Here is a 17,056-nt window from a genome sequence, read left to right as displayed (position 1 = left end):
CGCTCGACTTATAGTGTCAGCTGATGCCATCAGGTGATCGCATCAGCTGATCATCGCCAGGTCTGAGAGAGAGAAAAGATAGAGAAAAGATAGAGAAAAGAGAGAGAGGAGAGAGAAAGAAAGATAGAAAAAGAGAGAAAAAGATAAAAAGAGAGAGAGAGAAAGAGAGGGAAAGAGAGAGAGAAAGAGAGAGAAAGAGAAAAAGAGAGAAAGAGAGAGAAAGAAAGAAAAAAGAGAGAGAGAAAGAGAAAGAGAGAGAGAGAAAAAGAGAAAGAGAGAGGAGAGAGAGAAAGAGAGAGAGGGAGAGAGAAGAGAGAGAGGAGAGAGCAATGCAGCCTCATTCCGTGAGCTGCTCCGATTTTAGAGGTGTGTCCCGCGGCTCACAGCTGATGTCTGGCTCCTCCCCTCATAGCATAATTAACTTAAATTATAATTTTAAATAAATAATAATTATAAATAAATTACATTTTTTACTGGGCCAGCCAGGACTCGAACTCGTGAAGTAATTCTCCTTAGGCGGCAGCTCTAACCATTGAGCCACTGCCTTTTGCCTTTAATGAAAAGCATAGGAAGATTTGGTAATCTTGACCTCTGTATTGCAGAGAGAGAGAGAGAGATCACACGCAGGCACTACCTGAGTGAAGTCTCCGGTGACAGCACGGCTCCCGTCAGTTGCTACGTGGATCTGACACAGAGCGCTCATGTGCTATGGCGCTCCCTGTCACCTTCATGTAGCAGAGCTGAAAGCATCATGTGGATTACTTCAGACCTGGATTGTTGTTTGGGGATTAATAAAGAGGTAAATGAGGATTTTTTTTGTCTTTTATTCCAAATAAAGGATTTTTTGTTGTGTGTGTTTATTTACTTTCACTTACACGTTAATCATGGAAGGTATCTCGGGGAGACGCCTGTCATGATTAACCTAACCTTATTACTCCGACTGCCACCGCACTAGGACAATTCGGGATGAGCCGGGTAGAGTCCCGGGACTGCCGCATCTAATGGATGCGGCAATTCTGGGCCTCTGCTGGCTGACATTGTTAGGGTAGTGGGCTCCCCATAACGTGGCGCTCCCCATCCTGACAATACCAGCCTCCAGCCATGTGGCTTTATCTTGGCTGGTATCAAAATTGAGAGGAACCGCAGTTTTCTTTTTAATTATTTATTTATTTATTTTACTGCACAAAATAGACCCGGCGGCTGTGATTGGTTGCAGTGAGACAGCTGTCACTCAGCGTGGGGGCGTGTCTGACTTCAACTAATCATGGGCGCCCGTGGGTGGGGAAAGCAGGGAATACCAGATTGAATAATGAGAGGTAGCCATTTTCAAAAGAGGAAAAGCCGCCGTAGCTTTGTGACAGCTGTGCAGCGCCGCGCCAGTGATCGGTGAGTAGGAAAGAGAGAAAGATTGTGCTGGGGCCGCAGGACGCATGCAGATATACAATGTGCGCACATAAGCCTGCTTTACACGGGACGACCGATCGTGCGATTTCACGATCGATCATACCCCCCGTCGTTTGTGCGTCACGGGCAATTGATTGCCCGTGGCGCACAAACTCGTTAACCCCCGTCACACGTACTTACCTCTTGGGCGACGTCGCTGAGGGCGGTGAACATCCACTTCCTGAAGGGGGAGGGACGTTCAGCGTCACAGCGACGTCACGCGGCGGCCGGCCAATAGAAGTGGAGGGGCGGAGATGAGCGGGATGTAAACTTCTTGCCCACCTCCTTCCTTCCACATAGCTGGCGGGAGCCACGAGATGCAGGTAAGCGATGTTCATCGTTCTCGTGGTGTCACACGGAGCAATGTGTGCTACCCCGGGTACGATGAACAACCGGCGCCATGTTTCATAAACGATTTTATGAAACCTAGCGATGAGTACACGACTCACGATTTGTGAGCGATACTGCGTCGCTAGGCAGAAGGTGTCACACAGGCCGACGTCGCAAGTGACGCCGGATGTGCGTCACAAAAACCGTGACCCCGACGATCTATCGCACGATAGATCGTCTCGTGTAAAGCACCCTATAGCCTTACTGTGAAAAGCCACGCTTTTGGTGATCGAACCGTTATCGAACGGTAACTCGAACTGCCGAACTTGAAGCAAATCGTTCCAGTTCATCGAACGACTCGAACACCGCCCAAAATCACTTGAATTTGAAATTGGCGAACGGTTTGAATCGAACATCGCTCATCTCTATTCATCACTTCTACCAAGCAAATTAATTAAAGGGAACCTGTCACCAGTTTTTTCCCTTATAAGCTGCGTCCACCACCAGTGAGCCCTTATATACAGCATTCTAGAATATTGTATATAAGAGCCCAGGCCGATCTGTAGCACATGAAAAACACCTTTATTATATTTACCTGTGGGGCGGTGGGGTCCCATGGGTGTCGCTTCTCTCGGTCCGGCGCCTCCTCCATCTTGTGTGATCGCCGTTCTCCTTCCCAGCCCTGTGTGGATGACGCATCCAATGTTATCCATACAGAAGCCTCCATTGTGCTCCTGTGCATGTGAACTTAGATCTGCCCTCAGCAGGGCAGATCAAATTATTGTAGTCGGCATGGCCGGCGATCTTTGACCTTTGCTTGCACCTACACATTACAGTACTTTGCTCAACAGGGTAGATCAAAGTGGGCATGCGCAAAAGTGTAATGAAGGCCTCTGTGTGGATGACGTAGAATGCATCATTCACACGGGGCTGGGAAGGTGAACGGCGACTGTCCAGGATAGAGGAGGCGCTGGACCAAGAGCAGCGAAGCACAGCGGACACAACCGCCCTGCAGGTGAGTATTATTAAGGTGTTTTTTATGTTCTACAGAGCGACCTGGACTTATATACAGTAGTCTAGAATGCTGTAAATAAAGGATCACTGTTGGTGGCCACAGCTTATAGGGGAAAAACCCGGTGACTGGTTCTCTTTAATAAATATTGCATCAAAATTCGAAATGTTGACTGACTGGAATGAAAGAACATAATAAACATTGTAGCAAATTACTACTTTTTTATTATAATTGTTACATACATAGAGAGCTTATCATGGGATTTTTTTTTCTCATAACTGCACTTAATTTTATAATATTATAAACCCGATGGTATGCTTACAAGCAGCACTCATGAGAAAACCACAATGGCTGTGTAATCTTAGTAGTATATCTCCAGCTTTTAGCTTTTTATTTCTGTGAATACTTTTCATGTTTCTTTTTATATGAAATTTCACCACACTGGTACCTGGAAGAACGGAGTCTACTCCCTGAGCATGTTTCAAACAGTAATAATACAAAGCAGATGGTGACCATTTTAAGAGGAAACCGCAAAAAAAAGTCAAATTATTATGTGCCCTACCCTTCCCCCAGCCCTGCAATCAGAAGCTGGCCTGTTCAATAAAAGAACAGTTAAAATTTATCTGTTTTCTGTCAATTCACAAGGACCAGTGAGAAACACAAAGGGCTGATTTGAGCTGCAAAAAGGAGCCTAAATGTGAAGTGGAATTGGGTTACCCCAACGACTCAACAAGAAGCAGACATAGTGTAGAAGTCAGACTAGCAAAGGAAGCTCCGTAACTTGTGTTTCTTTACCTAAGACCCAGGAATGTGACCTGTATTAACTCTGTTTCTTGTTCTCTAAGATACTAATAGGTTTGGACAAGGTGCGTGGGAAACATCAAAGGGCATAACTGTGCATATTTGTGATATTCACGAAAAGAGAAAGAAGAGCAGAGAAAGGCAGATGGCAGAGGAGGAAGAAAAATGACTGTCTGATGCTAACTAATTTGAGGATCATTCAAATCAAATAAAAATGGGTCAAAGTCTATGAGAAAGGGAAAAGGGGGAAAGTATAGGCAGACTGGATTGCTAATAGGACTTACACTTTTTACTGGAGTGTAGAAAAAGCCATTATCATTTCTTTTTTACAACATTTTAGTGTTTTGTTTTTTTTATACACACAAGCCTTTTTTAAATGCATTTTCTTGTTACAGACAAAAAAAGCACTAAATACACATAGGGCATGCTCATTTAAAAAAGAAAGAAATAAAGAACTTTTGTTTTGCAAAAAAATGCAAAAAAGTTCAGTTAATAATAATAACTCCTGAAAAATAATTCTCTGATCTAGATTTATTTCTATGGTAAGGGCTCATGTATACGTTTCTTTTAGGACACCAATCAAGCCCTGAGTTATATAGTATTGTAATAGGGCACTTATATCGGACTGTACTGCAACCTACTTGGTATATAGAGGCCTAGAGACTTCTGCACATGGTACCTTTTTCTGGTACATTCCCATTTCCATCTTATCTCACTATGATAACTTATTCTTCTTTATATTGTTAAAGAATTTGTCTGAACAGGTGCAAATTATATGAATGTTCACTTTTGAAATTTAGGAAAGAGGGACATATCCAATGGCGCAGGTAATGTGCTGTAATTTTTCAATTTATGATTAAACATTTCCCTAACCTTGCCCATTCTGTGACCACCCAGAAATATTGCTCTTAGTGAAATTCATTAGTGCTCCCACACAAAAACAATACCCATCCCACAAAGTATGATGCCCACCGTGACCCCCCCCCACACAGTATGATGACCCTTCATAGCTCACCATGCACTCTATGAAGCCCCCACAGTGCCTACCACTAACAGTATAATGCCCTCTTATTCCAGCCCACACAGTATAATGCCCCCACAGTCCCTCCCACAGTATAATGCCCCCGTAGTCCCGCCCCCACAGTCTCTCCCACAGTATAAAGCGGGCTTTACACGCTACAACAAATCTAACGATGTGTCGGCGGGGTCACGTCGTAAGTGACGCACATCCGGCATCGTTAGTGTTGTTGTAGCGTGTGACAGCTACGTGCGATTGCGATTGAACGTAAAACTGTTCATCGCATACACGTCGTTCATTTCCTTAAAATTGCACGTCGGGTTGTTCAATGTTCCTGAGGCAGCACACATCGCAGTGTGTGATACCCCGGGAACGATGAACAGATCTTACCTGCGGCTCCCGCCGGCAATGCGGTAGGAAGGAGGTGGGTGGGATGTTTACGTCCCGCTCATTTCCGCCCCTCTGCTTCTATTGGCCGGCTGCCGCGTGACGTCGTTGTGACGCTGAACGTCCCTCCCACTCCAGGAAGTGGATGTTCGCCGCCCATATCGAGGTCGTATGGAAGGGTAAGTACGTGTGACGGGAAATAATCGTTTGTGCGACACGGTCAACAAATTGAACGTGCCACACATACGATGGGGGCGGTTACGATCGCATACGATATCATATGTGATATCGTAAGGTGTAAAGCAGGCTTAATGCCCTTATATCGCACCCACACAGAGTAATGCCCCCACAGTCTTCCACAAACAATGATGTCCCTGCTGTAAACCAGACACACAATATAATGCCTCCCCCGCTGACTTTGACACACACACACACACACACATACACACACTATGATGGCTCCACAGCTCCTACCACACTGTATAAAGCATCTACAGTCCCCCCAGACAGTATAATGCCCCTTAAGCCCCCACCCTAAACTCAGTATAATGCCTTCACATTATCCTTCCACCCACACACAGTATGTCCCCAAACAGTATAATTCTCCAAAGCCTTGCCGCCAACTCAGAATGACGCTCCTATAGTTCCCCACAAACACATACACAGTACAATGCCCTCACAATAAACCCTGCATAGTATAATGCCCCCACAGTCCCCGCACACATTATAGTACACTCCATATCAAACAATGGTCCTCTCACACAGCATGAATTTCCCCAACAAAATATGATGCCCCCACATCTTCCATCACATAGTAAAATACCCAGACAATACCCCCTTGTTATGATGCCCTCACACACTATAATGCCCACACAGTATGAATTCCCCACAGCGGCCCCACACAAGTATTCCACTTGACTGTATGTCCATTCATATTTCTGCTTCTCTGCAATTCATCTGTTCTCTACTGCACAGCCATCTGACTTGAAGAACCTCATACGTTTTTCAGTCTCTACCTATACAACAGAGTAGATTGGCTATGGTGACACTTTGGCTCAGTGGTTAGCACTGCACTCTTACAGAGCTGGGGACCTGGGTTCAAATCCCACCAAGGATAACATCTGCAAGGAGTCTGTATGTTCTCCCTGTGTTTGTGTGGGTTTCCTCCCATACTCCAAAAATGTACTGATAAGGACTTTAGATTGTGAGCCCCAATGGGGACAGAGTTGCCAATGTTTGTAAAGTACTATGGAATTAATGGCGCTAAACTCTGCAGCCCGCTTAATCCACCTCTCCCCTCGCTACTCCCCAGCCTCGCCACTCTGCCAATCCCTTCACTGGCTTCCCATCGCCCAACGACTCCAGTTCAAAACATTAACCATGACATACAAAGCCATGCACAACCTGTCTCCTCCCTACATCTGTGACCTAGTCTCCCGGTACCTACCTGCACGCAACCTTAGATCCTCACAAGATCTCCTTCTCTGCTCCTCTCTTATCTCCTCTTCCCACAATCGTGTACAAGATTTCTCCCGTGCATCCCCCATACTCTGGAACGCTCTACCTCAGCACATCAGACTCTCCACGACCGTGGAAAGCTTCAAGAGGAACCTCAAGACCCACCTCTTCCAACAAGCCTACAACCTACAATAGCCTTCAGCCCAGTAGACCACTGCGCAACCAGCTCTGTCCTTACCTATTGTACCATCACCCATTCCCTGTAGACTGTGAGCCCTCGCGGGCAGGGTCCTCTCTCCTCCTATACCAGTCTGTCTTGTACTGTTAATGATTGTTGTACGTATACCCTCTTTCACTTGTAAAGCGCCATGGAATAAATGGCGCTATAATAATAAATAATAATAATAATAATAATAATAAGTGAATAAATATTATTATTATCATCTTCTGGCTCACTGCTCCACCATTGTGTTCCTGTGTTACAGATAAAATCAGGACATAACCCTTATCTCGCACCAATGCTCTCGAAATTCAGTACTGTGCCACTGAATCCACGATGGTTGGAAAGTATAATTTATGGGAACCTGATAGCTGATACAGGATGCTCGATCCACAGGCAGCATGTATCAGATGCTGGCTGCACGGGTTCAGCCATATATGTACCGTATATCTCTGAAACGCTGCGATCTTTCAATGAAAATGTGAATGAGCCACATGAGATACTAGCTGGAGAGGTGGAGAGTGACAGGTCCCTCCCTGCAAGCTTGTATACGGAGAGACTTATCACTATTTTCGGGCTGAGAGTGAGAGGCTGCGAGGACACACCTTCCCGACTAGTCTCTCCTGTGGCTCAGCCCCCGGTGGCAATTAAACTATGTTTTTCTCTGAAATGCTGCAGCGTTTCAGAATTAATCAGATATGGCTGGCATCGTGCAGCCAGTGACTAATATATGTTGCCCGTGGATTGCACGCAATGTATATGATGTCAGGATCCTTTTCAGTAAGAAAACAAAGAAGACTATTTTAGCTTCCTTGAAAGACTTCAGAAAATGATGAATTGTCATCAGACCACGAGTTTGATGTGCCAGGTTACAGGGATTTACTGTGTCCACCTTTGAACTTAAGAGGCAGAGCTGAGGTTCTAGAAAGAAGGCAACAAACCCTGGAAGAAGGTGGTTTCATTTAAACAAATGCATGAGGACCAATTAGTTATTGCTGGAAAGAGACCTCTAATCACTTCAACATGCGGTAAAAATCTGTCCTGAAAAACAGGGATGAAATTCTGATCTGTGATGTCAAGGTTACCATCTGCCTTATTGTTTCCAGACATGTGGAGGAATTTGGCTTTTTTCTTTTTTTAATTTAGTTACGCACTGTTACAACCACAGGGGCACAATAACAATAGTCTTGATTTGGTAGTCTGTGCATGCTCCCTGCACTTCTTTCCAGCCTACTCTCAGCAGCTCATTGTCTCAACACTTGGAGATACGCTGACCTCCGAGGTAATCTGTCATCAGATTTCACAATGCAAACTGCATACATTAATGAATAGATAGGATCTCCACCATAGTGTTTAATTTCATTCAAATATGAATGGATACTACACTCTGACACTTGTATGCCTCGAGCCTGCAGGACAGCTTACATTTTATTTGGAACCTGATTGGAGCGGCTTATTCACCATCCGGACTATCCTGCGTTGCAAACATTCATCAATTTTTCTTTGCCCTTCACGTCCAGTGAGATTATATTGCACACCATTGGCAAATGAACATCAAGATCTCTGGAGATAAACTTATAACCTTGAGATTGTTTATATTTTTCAACGATTTTGGTTCTGAAGTCCGCAGACAGTTCTCTTTTCTTCTTTCTGATCTCCATGCTTAGTGCACACCTTTTTGTCTTGTTTTAGGTGCAATATGCATCCAGTAAAAAAAATAAATAAAAACAAAAAATAAGATGGCCAAGGAGTTCAAATGGATTCCAAATTTTTAACTTTAGACAATTTTTGTTAATACCATTTTCTAGTATTCAATCATAATCTTCCCACTTTGTACCACAGATGAGCGCCTAACATTAATAATGTGAACAAGCACTTATGTCTATGGCCACCTTTAGATTTGCTTGTTGGCAAATCCCAATGAGTTTGGAAATCATTAAGTTGAATTTTAATAGATCTGATCCTATTCTCCCTTGGACATGTGTGCATTTGATCTAAATGGGGAGAGGATAATAATCTGCCACTAGACACATCTAGCATCTGCTTTTCTCCCTTAAGAACAAAAATATTAGGCATGTTAAAATCCAATAACCTTACCCTTCTTTTCCTGTTGAAATCAAATATGTGAAGCGGGGAGCCCTATCCTGATCGAGGGATACTCACTCTCCCACTTCACCCAATGTGTGCATAATAATGTCCAGTGTTATCTTCACCTCAGCTTCTAGTAATCGTTGTAGACATGGAGGGTTACACAATTCATACACACAATTCTCTTAGTAAAACATTCAGGAGCTGGTTTATTGTAGTTCATCATGTCTTGATTACCGCAGACAGACAGGCCCTCTCATGCTGCCGTGGCTTTAACCGTGGGTTTTCTAACTTGCTGGCACTCGCTCTGGGTTACTATCTTCCGGCAGCCGAGTACAATACGTGCTTCCTTCCCGTAACCTTTCCTAGCGGTTTCCATGTCTCACTAGGGCCCTCGGATGACGTACCAGTTCCCAACCAGTTCTGGGTCCTGCCGGCAGACTCTATACCCTGACGTTCCACCGCTCTACAGCCCGTAAACAGGGTTAGGTCTTTACACATGGGAGGATTCCTCCTGTCCCGGACAGGCCCTCACTTCTGGCCCTGTCCTCTTAGTTGGATCTCTGCAGCTTCACTGCTCTAACTTTCCCTGTCTTCTCAATATTCTCTGCTCACTCCTCCCTCCTTGTCTTGGTCTCCCTGGTCACCACTTAACTATTTGCACCTGTTTCTGCTCTATCCTAACAAACTCACTACCACTGCACCCTACTCCTGCACACTGGTCCCTAGTTAAACTACACTAAAACATCCTATCTATAACCATTGATCTACAGTAAACCTGGCTCTCTACACTGTGTTTCCTGCCTGACACAACACGAGAGGCCAGCATCTTACATTATACATTACTTGCAATAAAACATATGAAGCTCGTGGTCGCTAGATGACGCTGACCGCCACGTCCGTTCAGCTTTGCTACATCGCTGATGTATCAGCGCACTCATTAGAACATCTTACATTAAATAGAATACAATACAATACACTTTCATATTATACAATATCACTTCCCTGTAGGAGTGGATATGGACCACCTCCTACATATGCCTGACCCTTCTTTTCCTAGATAACTTATATTGTAGGAAAAATGGAAGGGTCTTATACACAACTGATAATTGGCTATTTTTCACCGAAATCAGCAAATCGGGCCGGCATTCATCAAATATGTGTGGCCACCTTTAAAGTTTTGGAGTTTGCATAATTTATACAACAAATGGCATAACGGTATGATGTGCTAGTTGCTATTTTACTATATAGTAACTCCAACTATTAGTACTGTATATGGCATGGCAGAAAGTGTATGTCTTATTTTGGTATGCCTATTAGTTATCAGTTACTGAAACCTCTTTCCTGATACCCAATTATCTGTACACTGCAGGGTTTCTTACCTGTCTCAGAATCCTGCTGACTTCCAGCCCATTGTTGACTTGCAGATTCCACTGGAAGACAATCACACAGATAAGACATGTTATAATGGACCATGGTCTTAATGAAATGCACACTGAAGTGACACCATTCATGTAACACTGATTACACAATTGTTTCCGAAATTAACTCCCAGCTCACATAAAGGCTTGAGTATGTTTAGGCTCCAATTGATCAGTGCACAACATGTAGAAGGTAGGGTCTTCAGAGAGGAGATTAATGATGATCATTATTCTAATTTATACAAAGTTCCACAGCCTGTGCATAGTTACCATCATATAGGCCACATTACAAGGGCTACTAATCAGCAGAAAAAAACGTAAATGGACTTCAATTTTATAAAATGTTGAATACCCATGTAACAATGCCTGGCTTTCCATATGCTATAAATAGGAGGGCAGAAGTAATCTGCTGGCAGACTTCTATGGTGTTGGCCTAGCTTGCCAAGAACAAAAGGTTTTAGTAGTTGAAGGTGCCTGATCCTTAGCTCTCTCCACATCTGCCATGAGGTGAGAGTTGGGAGGCCCCACATTAGATGGTTGAACTTTCCTGCTGATATAAGCAAATACAGCAGGAATAAAGGCCCAGTCACACACAACAACTTACCAGCGATCCCGAAAACGATACGACCTGATAGGGATCGCTGGTAAGTGGCTGGAAGGTCGCTGGTGAGATGTCACACAGTCAGACCTTACCAACAATGCAGGAACGATACAGGTCGCAGTAGCGACCTTTATAACAATCTCAGCAGTCACTGTGACCCTGTCACACAGTGTCAAACATAGCGATGTGTCCTGCCCAGCAAGACATCACCTTTGAAGAAAATGGCCTGGACCATTCTGCAACGACTAGCGATCTCACAGCAGGGGCCTGATCGCTGGTAGGTGTCACACATAGCGAAATCGCTAACGGGATCGCTACTGCGCCACAGAAACCGTGACTCAGCAGCAATCTCGCTAGCGATCTCATTATGTGTGACGGTACCTTAAGTCTACTGTGTATGACAAACTTTGAGCTGCCCTTACACCTAGGATGAGCAACGGCTGAACCCACCTTTTTTGGCCAAGCTTGCTGACCCTCAGATGTGGTAAGGTCCAGTTACATGGACCAACTGGCAGTGTTAAATGCCATGTTCGGTAAATATTTTATAATTATTTAATAGCGTATTTACACAGGCAGATGCGGTAAACTATGCTCACTGAAACATCCAGAATAGATCGCTCATTTGCTGCCATTCTTCTTGGCAATTCATGTCCAGTTGACATAAAGCGATGAACTACCAAAATTGATGATCTTTTGTCTAGTACAAAAGATATTTCACCCATTGAACAAGCATTTTGCTCATTCATCGGGTGATTGGAGCCTGTTCAGACTGAAAAAATTAACATGAAACATCACTCATGATAATCTGTCAGTGTAAGTGCACCACAATTTTACCAACATTCTCTTGATCTTATGGGAAAGTAAAATCAGACATGCTATATTTCAGAATGCCCAATCCTTTGTTTTCGCTGGAAATAAGTTATCTCCTGCTTACCATGGAGAACGCATGTATGCTTAAATGTGTAAGTGGAGTCTGACATAAAAGCTATCAAAGGTGTATGGCCATTTTTATAAAGTAATGTGTGAGGTGTTGTTATGATTGCATCTCAATTCTATTAATGGTAAATAATTTATGGAAGTAATGAAATGGTTAAATGAGGAAGGACCCTCATCAGTTATTAGTCAGAAAAGCTGCAAAAAGTATCTCTTTCTCTGTGGGAACTGAAATGTCTGCATTAGTCTTTTGCATGGTGTAGTTCTTCAGGTCTCCTGTGTTGGCACTGTAGGGCAATTAAACATTTGCTTGATCACAAATATTTGTCTACGACTACATTTATTAATATTATTATTTATTATTATAGCGCCATCAATTCCATGGCGCTTTACATGTGAAAGGGGTATACATAATAGGGCAAGTACAATAATGATAAACAATACAAGACACAGACAGGTACAGGAGGATAGAGGTCCCTGCCCGCGAGGGCTCACAATCTACAAGGGATAGGTGAGGATACAGTAGGTGAGGGTAGAGCTGATTGTGCGGCGCTGCATCAGACTGAGGGTATTGGCAGGTTGTAGGCTTGTCGGAAGAGGTGGGTCTTCAGGTTCCTTTTGAAGCTTGTCAAGGTAGGCGAGAGTCTGATGTGTTGTGGCAGATCATTCCAGAGTATGGGGGAGGTATGGGAGAAATCTTGGATGCGATGGTGGGAAGAGGAGATGAGAGGGGAGCAGAGAAGGAGATCTTGTGAGGATCGAAGGTTACGTGCAGGTAAGTACCGGGATACTAGGTCAGAGATGTAAGGAGGAGACAGGTTGTGGATGGCTTTGTAGGTCATGGTTAGGGTTTTGAAGTGGAGTCATTGGGCAATGGGAAGCCAGTGAAGGGATTGGCAGAGAGGAGAGGTCGGGGAGTAGCGGGGGGACAGGTGGATTACTTGGGCAGCATAGTTTAGAATAGATTGTAGGGGTGCGAAACTGTTAGAAGGGAGACCACAGAGCAGGAGGTTGCAATAATCCAGGCGGGAGATAATAAGGGCATGTACTAATGTTTTTGCAGCTTCTTGGGAAAGGAGTGTTCGGATCCGTGAAATATTTTTAAGTTGGAGGTGGCAGGAGGTGAAGAGGGCTTGGATGTGTGGCTTGAAAGAGAGATCAGAGTCTAGGTATACTCCCAGGCAGCGAGCACAAGGGACCGGGGAGAGTGGGCAGCCATTGACATTGATGGATATGTCAGGTGGGGGAGTTGAGTGATGGGGGGGAAAGACAATGAATTCTGTTTTGTCCATGTTCAATTTTAAGAATTGGGCAGAGAAAAAGGATGAAATAGCAGACAGACATTGTGGGATTCTGGTTAGTAGGGAGGTGATGTCAGGTCCAGAGAGGTAGATCTGCGTATCATCAGAGTAGAGATAATACTGAAAGCCGTGGGACTCTATGAGCTGTCCCAGGCCAAGGGTGTAAATGGAGAACAGCAGGGGTCCAAGAACTGAGCCTTGGGGGACCCCGACAGATAGGGGGCGAGATGAGGAAGTGGTGTGAGAGTGGGAGACGCTGAAAGTTCGGTCGGTTAAGTATGAGGAAATCCAAGATAGCGCCAAGTCTGTGATGCCCAGAGATGAGAGAATTTGTAGTAGAAGGGAGTGGTCTACAGTGTCAAAGGCAGAGGACAGGTCCAGAAGGAGGAGGACAGAGTAGTGTCGCTTGGATTTTGCGGTTAGTAGATCGTTAGTGACTTTTGTTAGGGCAGTTTCAGTGGAATGATAGGGTCGGAAGCCAGATTGTAGTCGGTCAAAGAGGGAGCAGGAAGAGAGGTAAGAGGACAGTTCAAGATGGACATGCTGTTCCAGTAGTTTTGAGGCATAAGGAAGACGTGATATGGGGTGATAGTTTGACACAGAGGAAGGATCAAAGGAGGGCTTTTTGAGGATGGGTGTGATGGAGGCATGTTTAAAGCATGAAGGAAATACACCAGTTGTTAATGATAGGTTGAAGAGATGTGTTAGGGTTGGGATGAAGACTGTGGTGAGATTGGGGATGAGGTGAGATGGGAGTGGATCAAGCAGGCAGGTTGTGAGATGTGATCTTGAGAGTAGAGTGGAAAGATGATCTTCTGTCATGGTGGAGAAGCTGGATTTGGAGGAATAAGGCTGAGTAGTTGTGACATCTTATGATTTTTTTTTTAGGGAAACCTAACAAAGTAGTATTTACCTTTGTGGAATATCCATTTTGATTAGATACTGTTAATTCCATTTTATACAGTATTAATAAACACTAAATTATAAAGTACATAAGGTATAAAGAGTAAGGCCTTGATTCATCAAGAATAGCGACTTTCTCACTGCTCTTGATGAGGGGGGGGTGTAGGAGTCAGCTGCCTCATAATGACTCAGGAGCCTCTAACCAGTGAACTGCACAAAACCAGAAATCTTACTGGATTTCTGGCATAAGTAATGCCACAGCTGGTCATGAATTATTCGAGCTGTGCCATCACACCCTCACCGTGCCCTCTCCTGCCCCAGCTCCACCCGTGGGAGAAACTGGAGTGAAAACAAAACGTTGAAAAACATTTGAGCAATTCCGAATTGTGCAAAAATGTTGCTACTTTTGATGTATCGGAGCCTATTTAAGTTTTTCTCCAACTCTTCAATAAAATGGTGCCAGAATCAGACGATGTGTGTATGGCCAGAGTCACACTTGTGAGTGCCTCGCATGTAACTCGCGCGAGTCTCGCATCGCATCACCTGGCACTGCCTAACACTCTCCGGACAGAAGTGTCTCAGCTGTATAGAGCAGCATACATGCAGCCGACCAACTCCTGTCAGGAGAGTGCGCAGCCGTGCCGAGTGATGCGATGCGAGACTCACACGAGTTACACATTTTTTATGAAAAACAATTCAAGAAATGCCCCAACATTTCTTGAATTGTTTTTCATAAAAAATGTGACTTACCTATCTATTTCTCTTACTGAGCACATAGACTTATGAATATCTGATGACTCCCCTAGGCGCCGAATCCCTACTCATCTGAGTGGTGATACAGACAAATTAGCCACTGTGGACTGAGCACTTCTTCCTCACTGTGGTGTTACTGCTTTAGGGGTTGATTCTATCTGAGAGGGATCACACTTATAATCTAACAGGGAGGGCAACACCCAGGGATAGCCGTCAAGGAACGGGGGCGTCTTCACATTTAGGACGCCGACCCCCATATTGAGGAAGGGAAAGGATAGGGTAAGATTATCCTTCCTCTTTCATTCCCGAATTTTAATTGTTTGTTATGTACGTAATTTTGATACTAATAAAATTATACGGTTTTATATAAAAGTAGTAAGAATCTGGTTTTGGTAAAGAGAGAGCCCTGGAAAGAGACAGACGGGGAAAGAGACAGACGGGGAAAGAGACAGACAGGGAAAGAGATAGACGGGGAAAGAGATAGACGGGGAAAGAGACAGACGGGGAAAGAGACAGACGGGGAAAGAGACAGACGGGGAAAGAGACAGACGGGGAAAGAGACACACGGGGAAAGAGACAGACCTGGAAAGAGACAGACCTGGAAAGAGACAGCCCTGGAAAGAGACAGCCTGGAAAGAGACAGCCTGGAAAGAGACAGACGGGCAAAGAGCAGACCTGGAAAGAGACAGCCCTGGAAAGAGACAGACGGGGAAAGAGACAGACGGGGAAAGAGACAGACCTGGAAAGAGACAGACCTGAAAAGAGACAGACCTGGAAAGAGACAGACCAAGACAGACAGAAAAGAGACAGACGGGGAAATAGACAGACAGACACACACATAGAGACAGAGATAGAGAGAGACAGACAGACACAGAGATGGAGACAGATAGACTGATACAAATACAGACAGAGATAGAAATAGTCAGACAGAGACATAGGCACAGACAGGCAAGGAAAGAGACAGACAGAGAGACAGACAGACAGCGACACACAGACAGAGACTGGGAGAGAGACAGAGAGACAGTTACTATCCCGGGCAACGCCCGTGTACTACAGCTAGTATATAATATATATGGGCGGCACGGTGGCTTAGTGGTTAGCACTGCAGTCTTGCAGCGCTGGGGTCCTGGGTTCAAATCCCACCAAGGACACCATCTGCAAGGAGTTTGTATGTTCTCCCCGTGTTTGCGTGGGTTTCCTCCGGGTTCTCCGGTTTCCTCCCACACTCCAAAAGACATACAGATAGGGACTTTAGATTGTGAGCCCCAATGGGGACAGCGTTCCTGATGTATGTAAAGCGCTGCGGAATATGTTAGCGCTATATAAAAATAAAGATTTGATTTTTTTTTTTTTTTTGATATATATATATGTATATTATATACATATATATATTTTATTTTTTTTAAAGGAAAATTACATTTATTCACTGGACATTGATTGCTTTGGTCTCTCCTAATTTACATGTGATAATGACAGTTGTGTTTACTAGCAGAGTAATGTTAAGTGGTGCGCCTATAAAAGATAAGTGTCTGCAACAAATCCCACAATTAGCATCCTTTTAACAACATCATAAACCGGGGGGGGGGGGAAAAAGGCATCTAAGGTCCAAAGAGACTAAAACACAGAATAAAAAAAAATAGATCTGGAAAAAGTACAATCTTTTTATATTAACAGAGGGCCTTGCGTATTTTTCTTTTCACTTTTTTCTGGACATCTGTCTGACATTCGCCCAGTGTTGTATTCTTTGCTCTCTGCTGGGACCTTTGTCAGCGAGGTTTGTTTTTCTTTCTGACAATCACAGTGTGATGGAGTCAGGCCTGCAAGTGTGGACTATTGATTTAGTCTGGAGTCGATGAGTAGAAGGGGCAAAACCAGGGGGTGGACGGCAATGTGAAAGCCTGAAGGAGGAGGAGGGGGCCGCCTCACCACTGAAAATATAAGAGGAGTTTTAAACTGTTCTCCCCCCTGTGGCTCAGTAATCACTAATAAGAACCCCCAGTGCCCCATCAATGTCTAATGAACTTCACTTTCCGACCTTTTTTCTAACTGACCATAAATCAGTAATGTAGACTTGCCTAATAATATTTCAGTTTTCAGTCGGCTGCCTGTATAGTCCTTTATCCCAACACTACCTAATGCTGTATATTAGGGTTATTTATGCCCTGTGGTTGAGCAGTTTCCTAGTGTGTGCAAAATGGTGGCTGTCATACTTAAAATTTTATAGACTGAAGGATATTCATCTTGCTAAGATAAGCAATAATAGCTATAAATGTTGCGTGCAATACAGGGTTAAACTGGTAAAAATACTACGGCTTCAGGATTGGCCATCACAGCCCACCAGAGTAGTTCTATAAATGGAACACACATGTTTTTACATCTGTACTCCT

General features: G+C 44.2%; 1 protein-coding gene across 1 annotated transcript in view; it reads right to left on the bottom strand.

The window, feature by feature from the left end:
• KIAA2012 (KIAA2012 ortholog) overlaps positions 1-17,056 on the bottom strand; it is a 518,638-nt gene that overhangs the window by 214,918 nt on the left and 286,664 nt on the right. The window contains exon 12 of the mRNA XM_075318976.1: positions 10,140-10,190. Coding sequence (XP_075175091.1) covers positions 10,140-10,190 — 51 coding nt within the window. The remainder of the gene's footprint in view (positions 1-10,139; positions 10,191-17,056) is intronic.

The sequence above is a fragment of the Anomaloglossus baeobatrachus genome, chromosome 7, assembly GCF_048569485.1.
Source record: "Anomaloglossus baeobatrachus isolate aAnoBae1 chromosome 7, aAnoBae1.hap1, whole genome shotgun sequence".
NCBI lineage: Eukaryota > Metazoa > Chordata > Amphibia > Anura > Aromobatidae > Anomaloglossus > Anomaloglossus baeobatrachus.
This window is presented reverse-complemented; position numbering and strand designations above follow the sequence as displayed.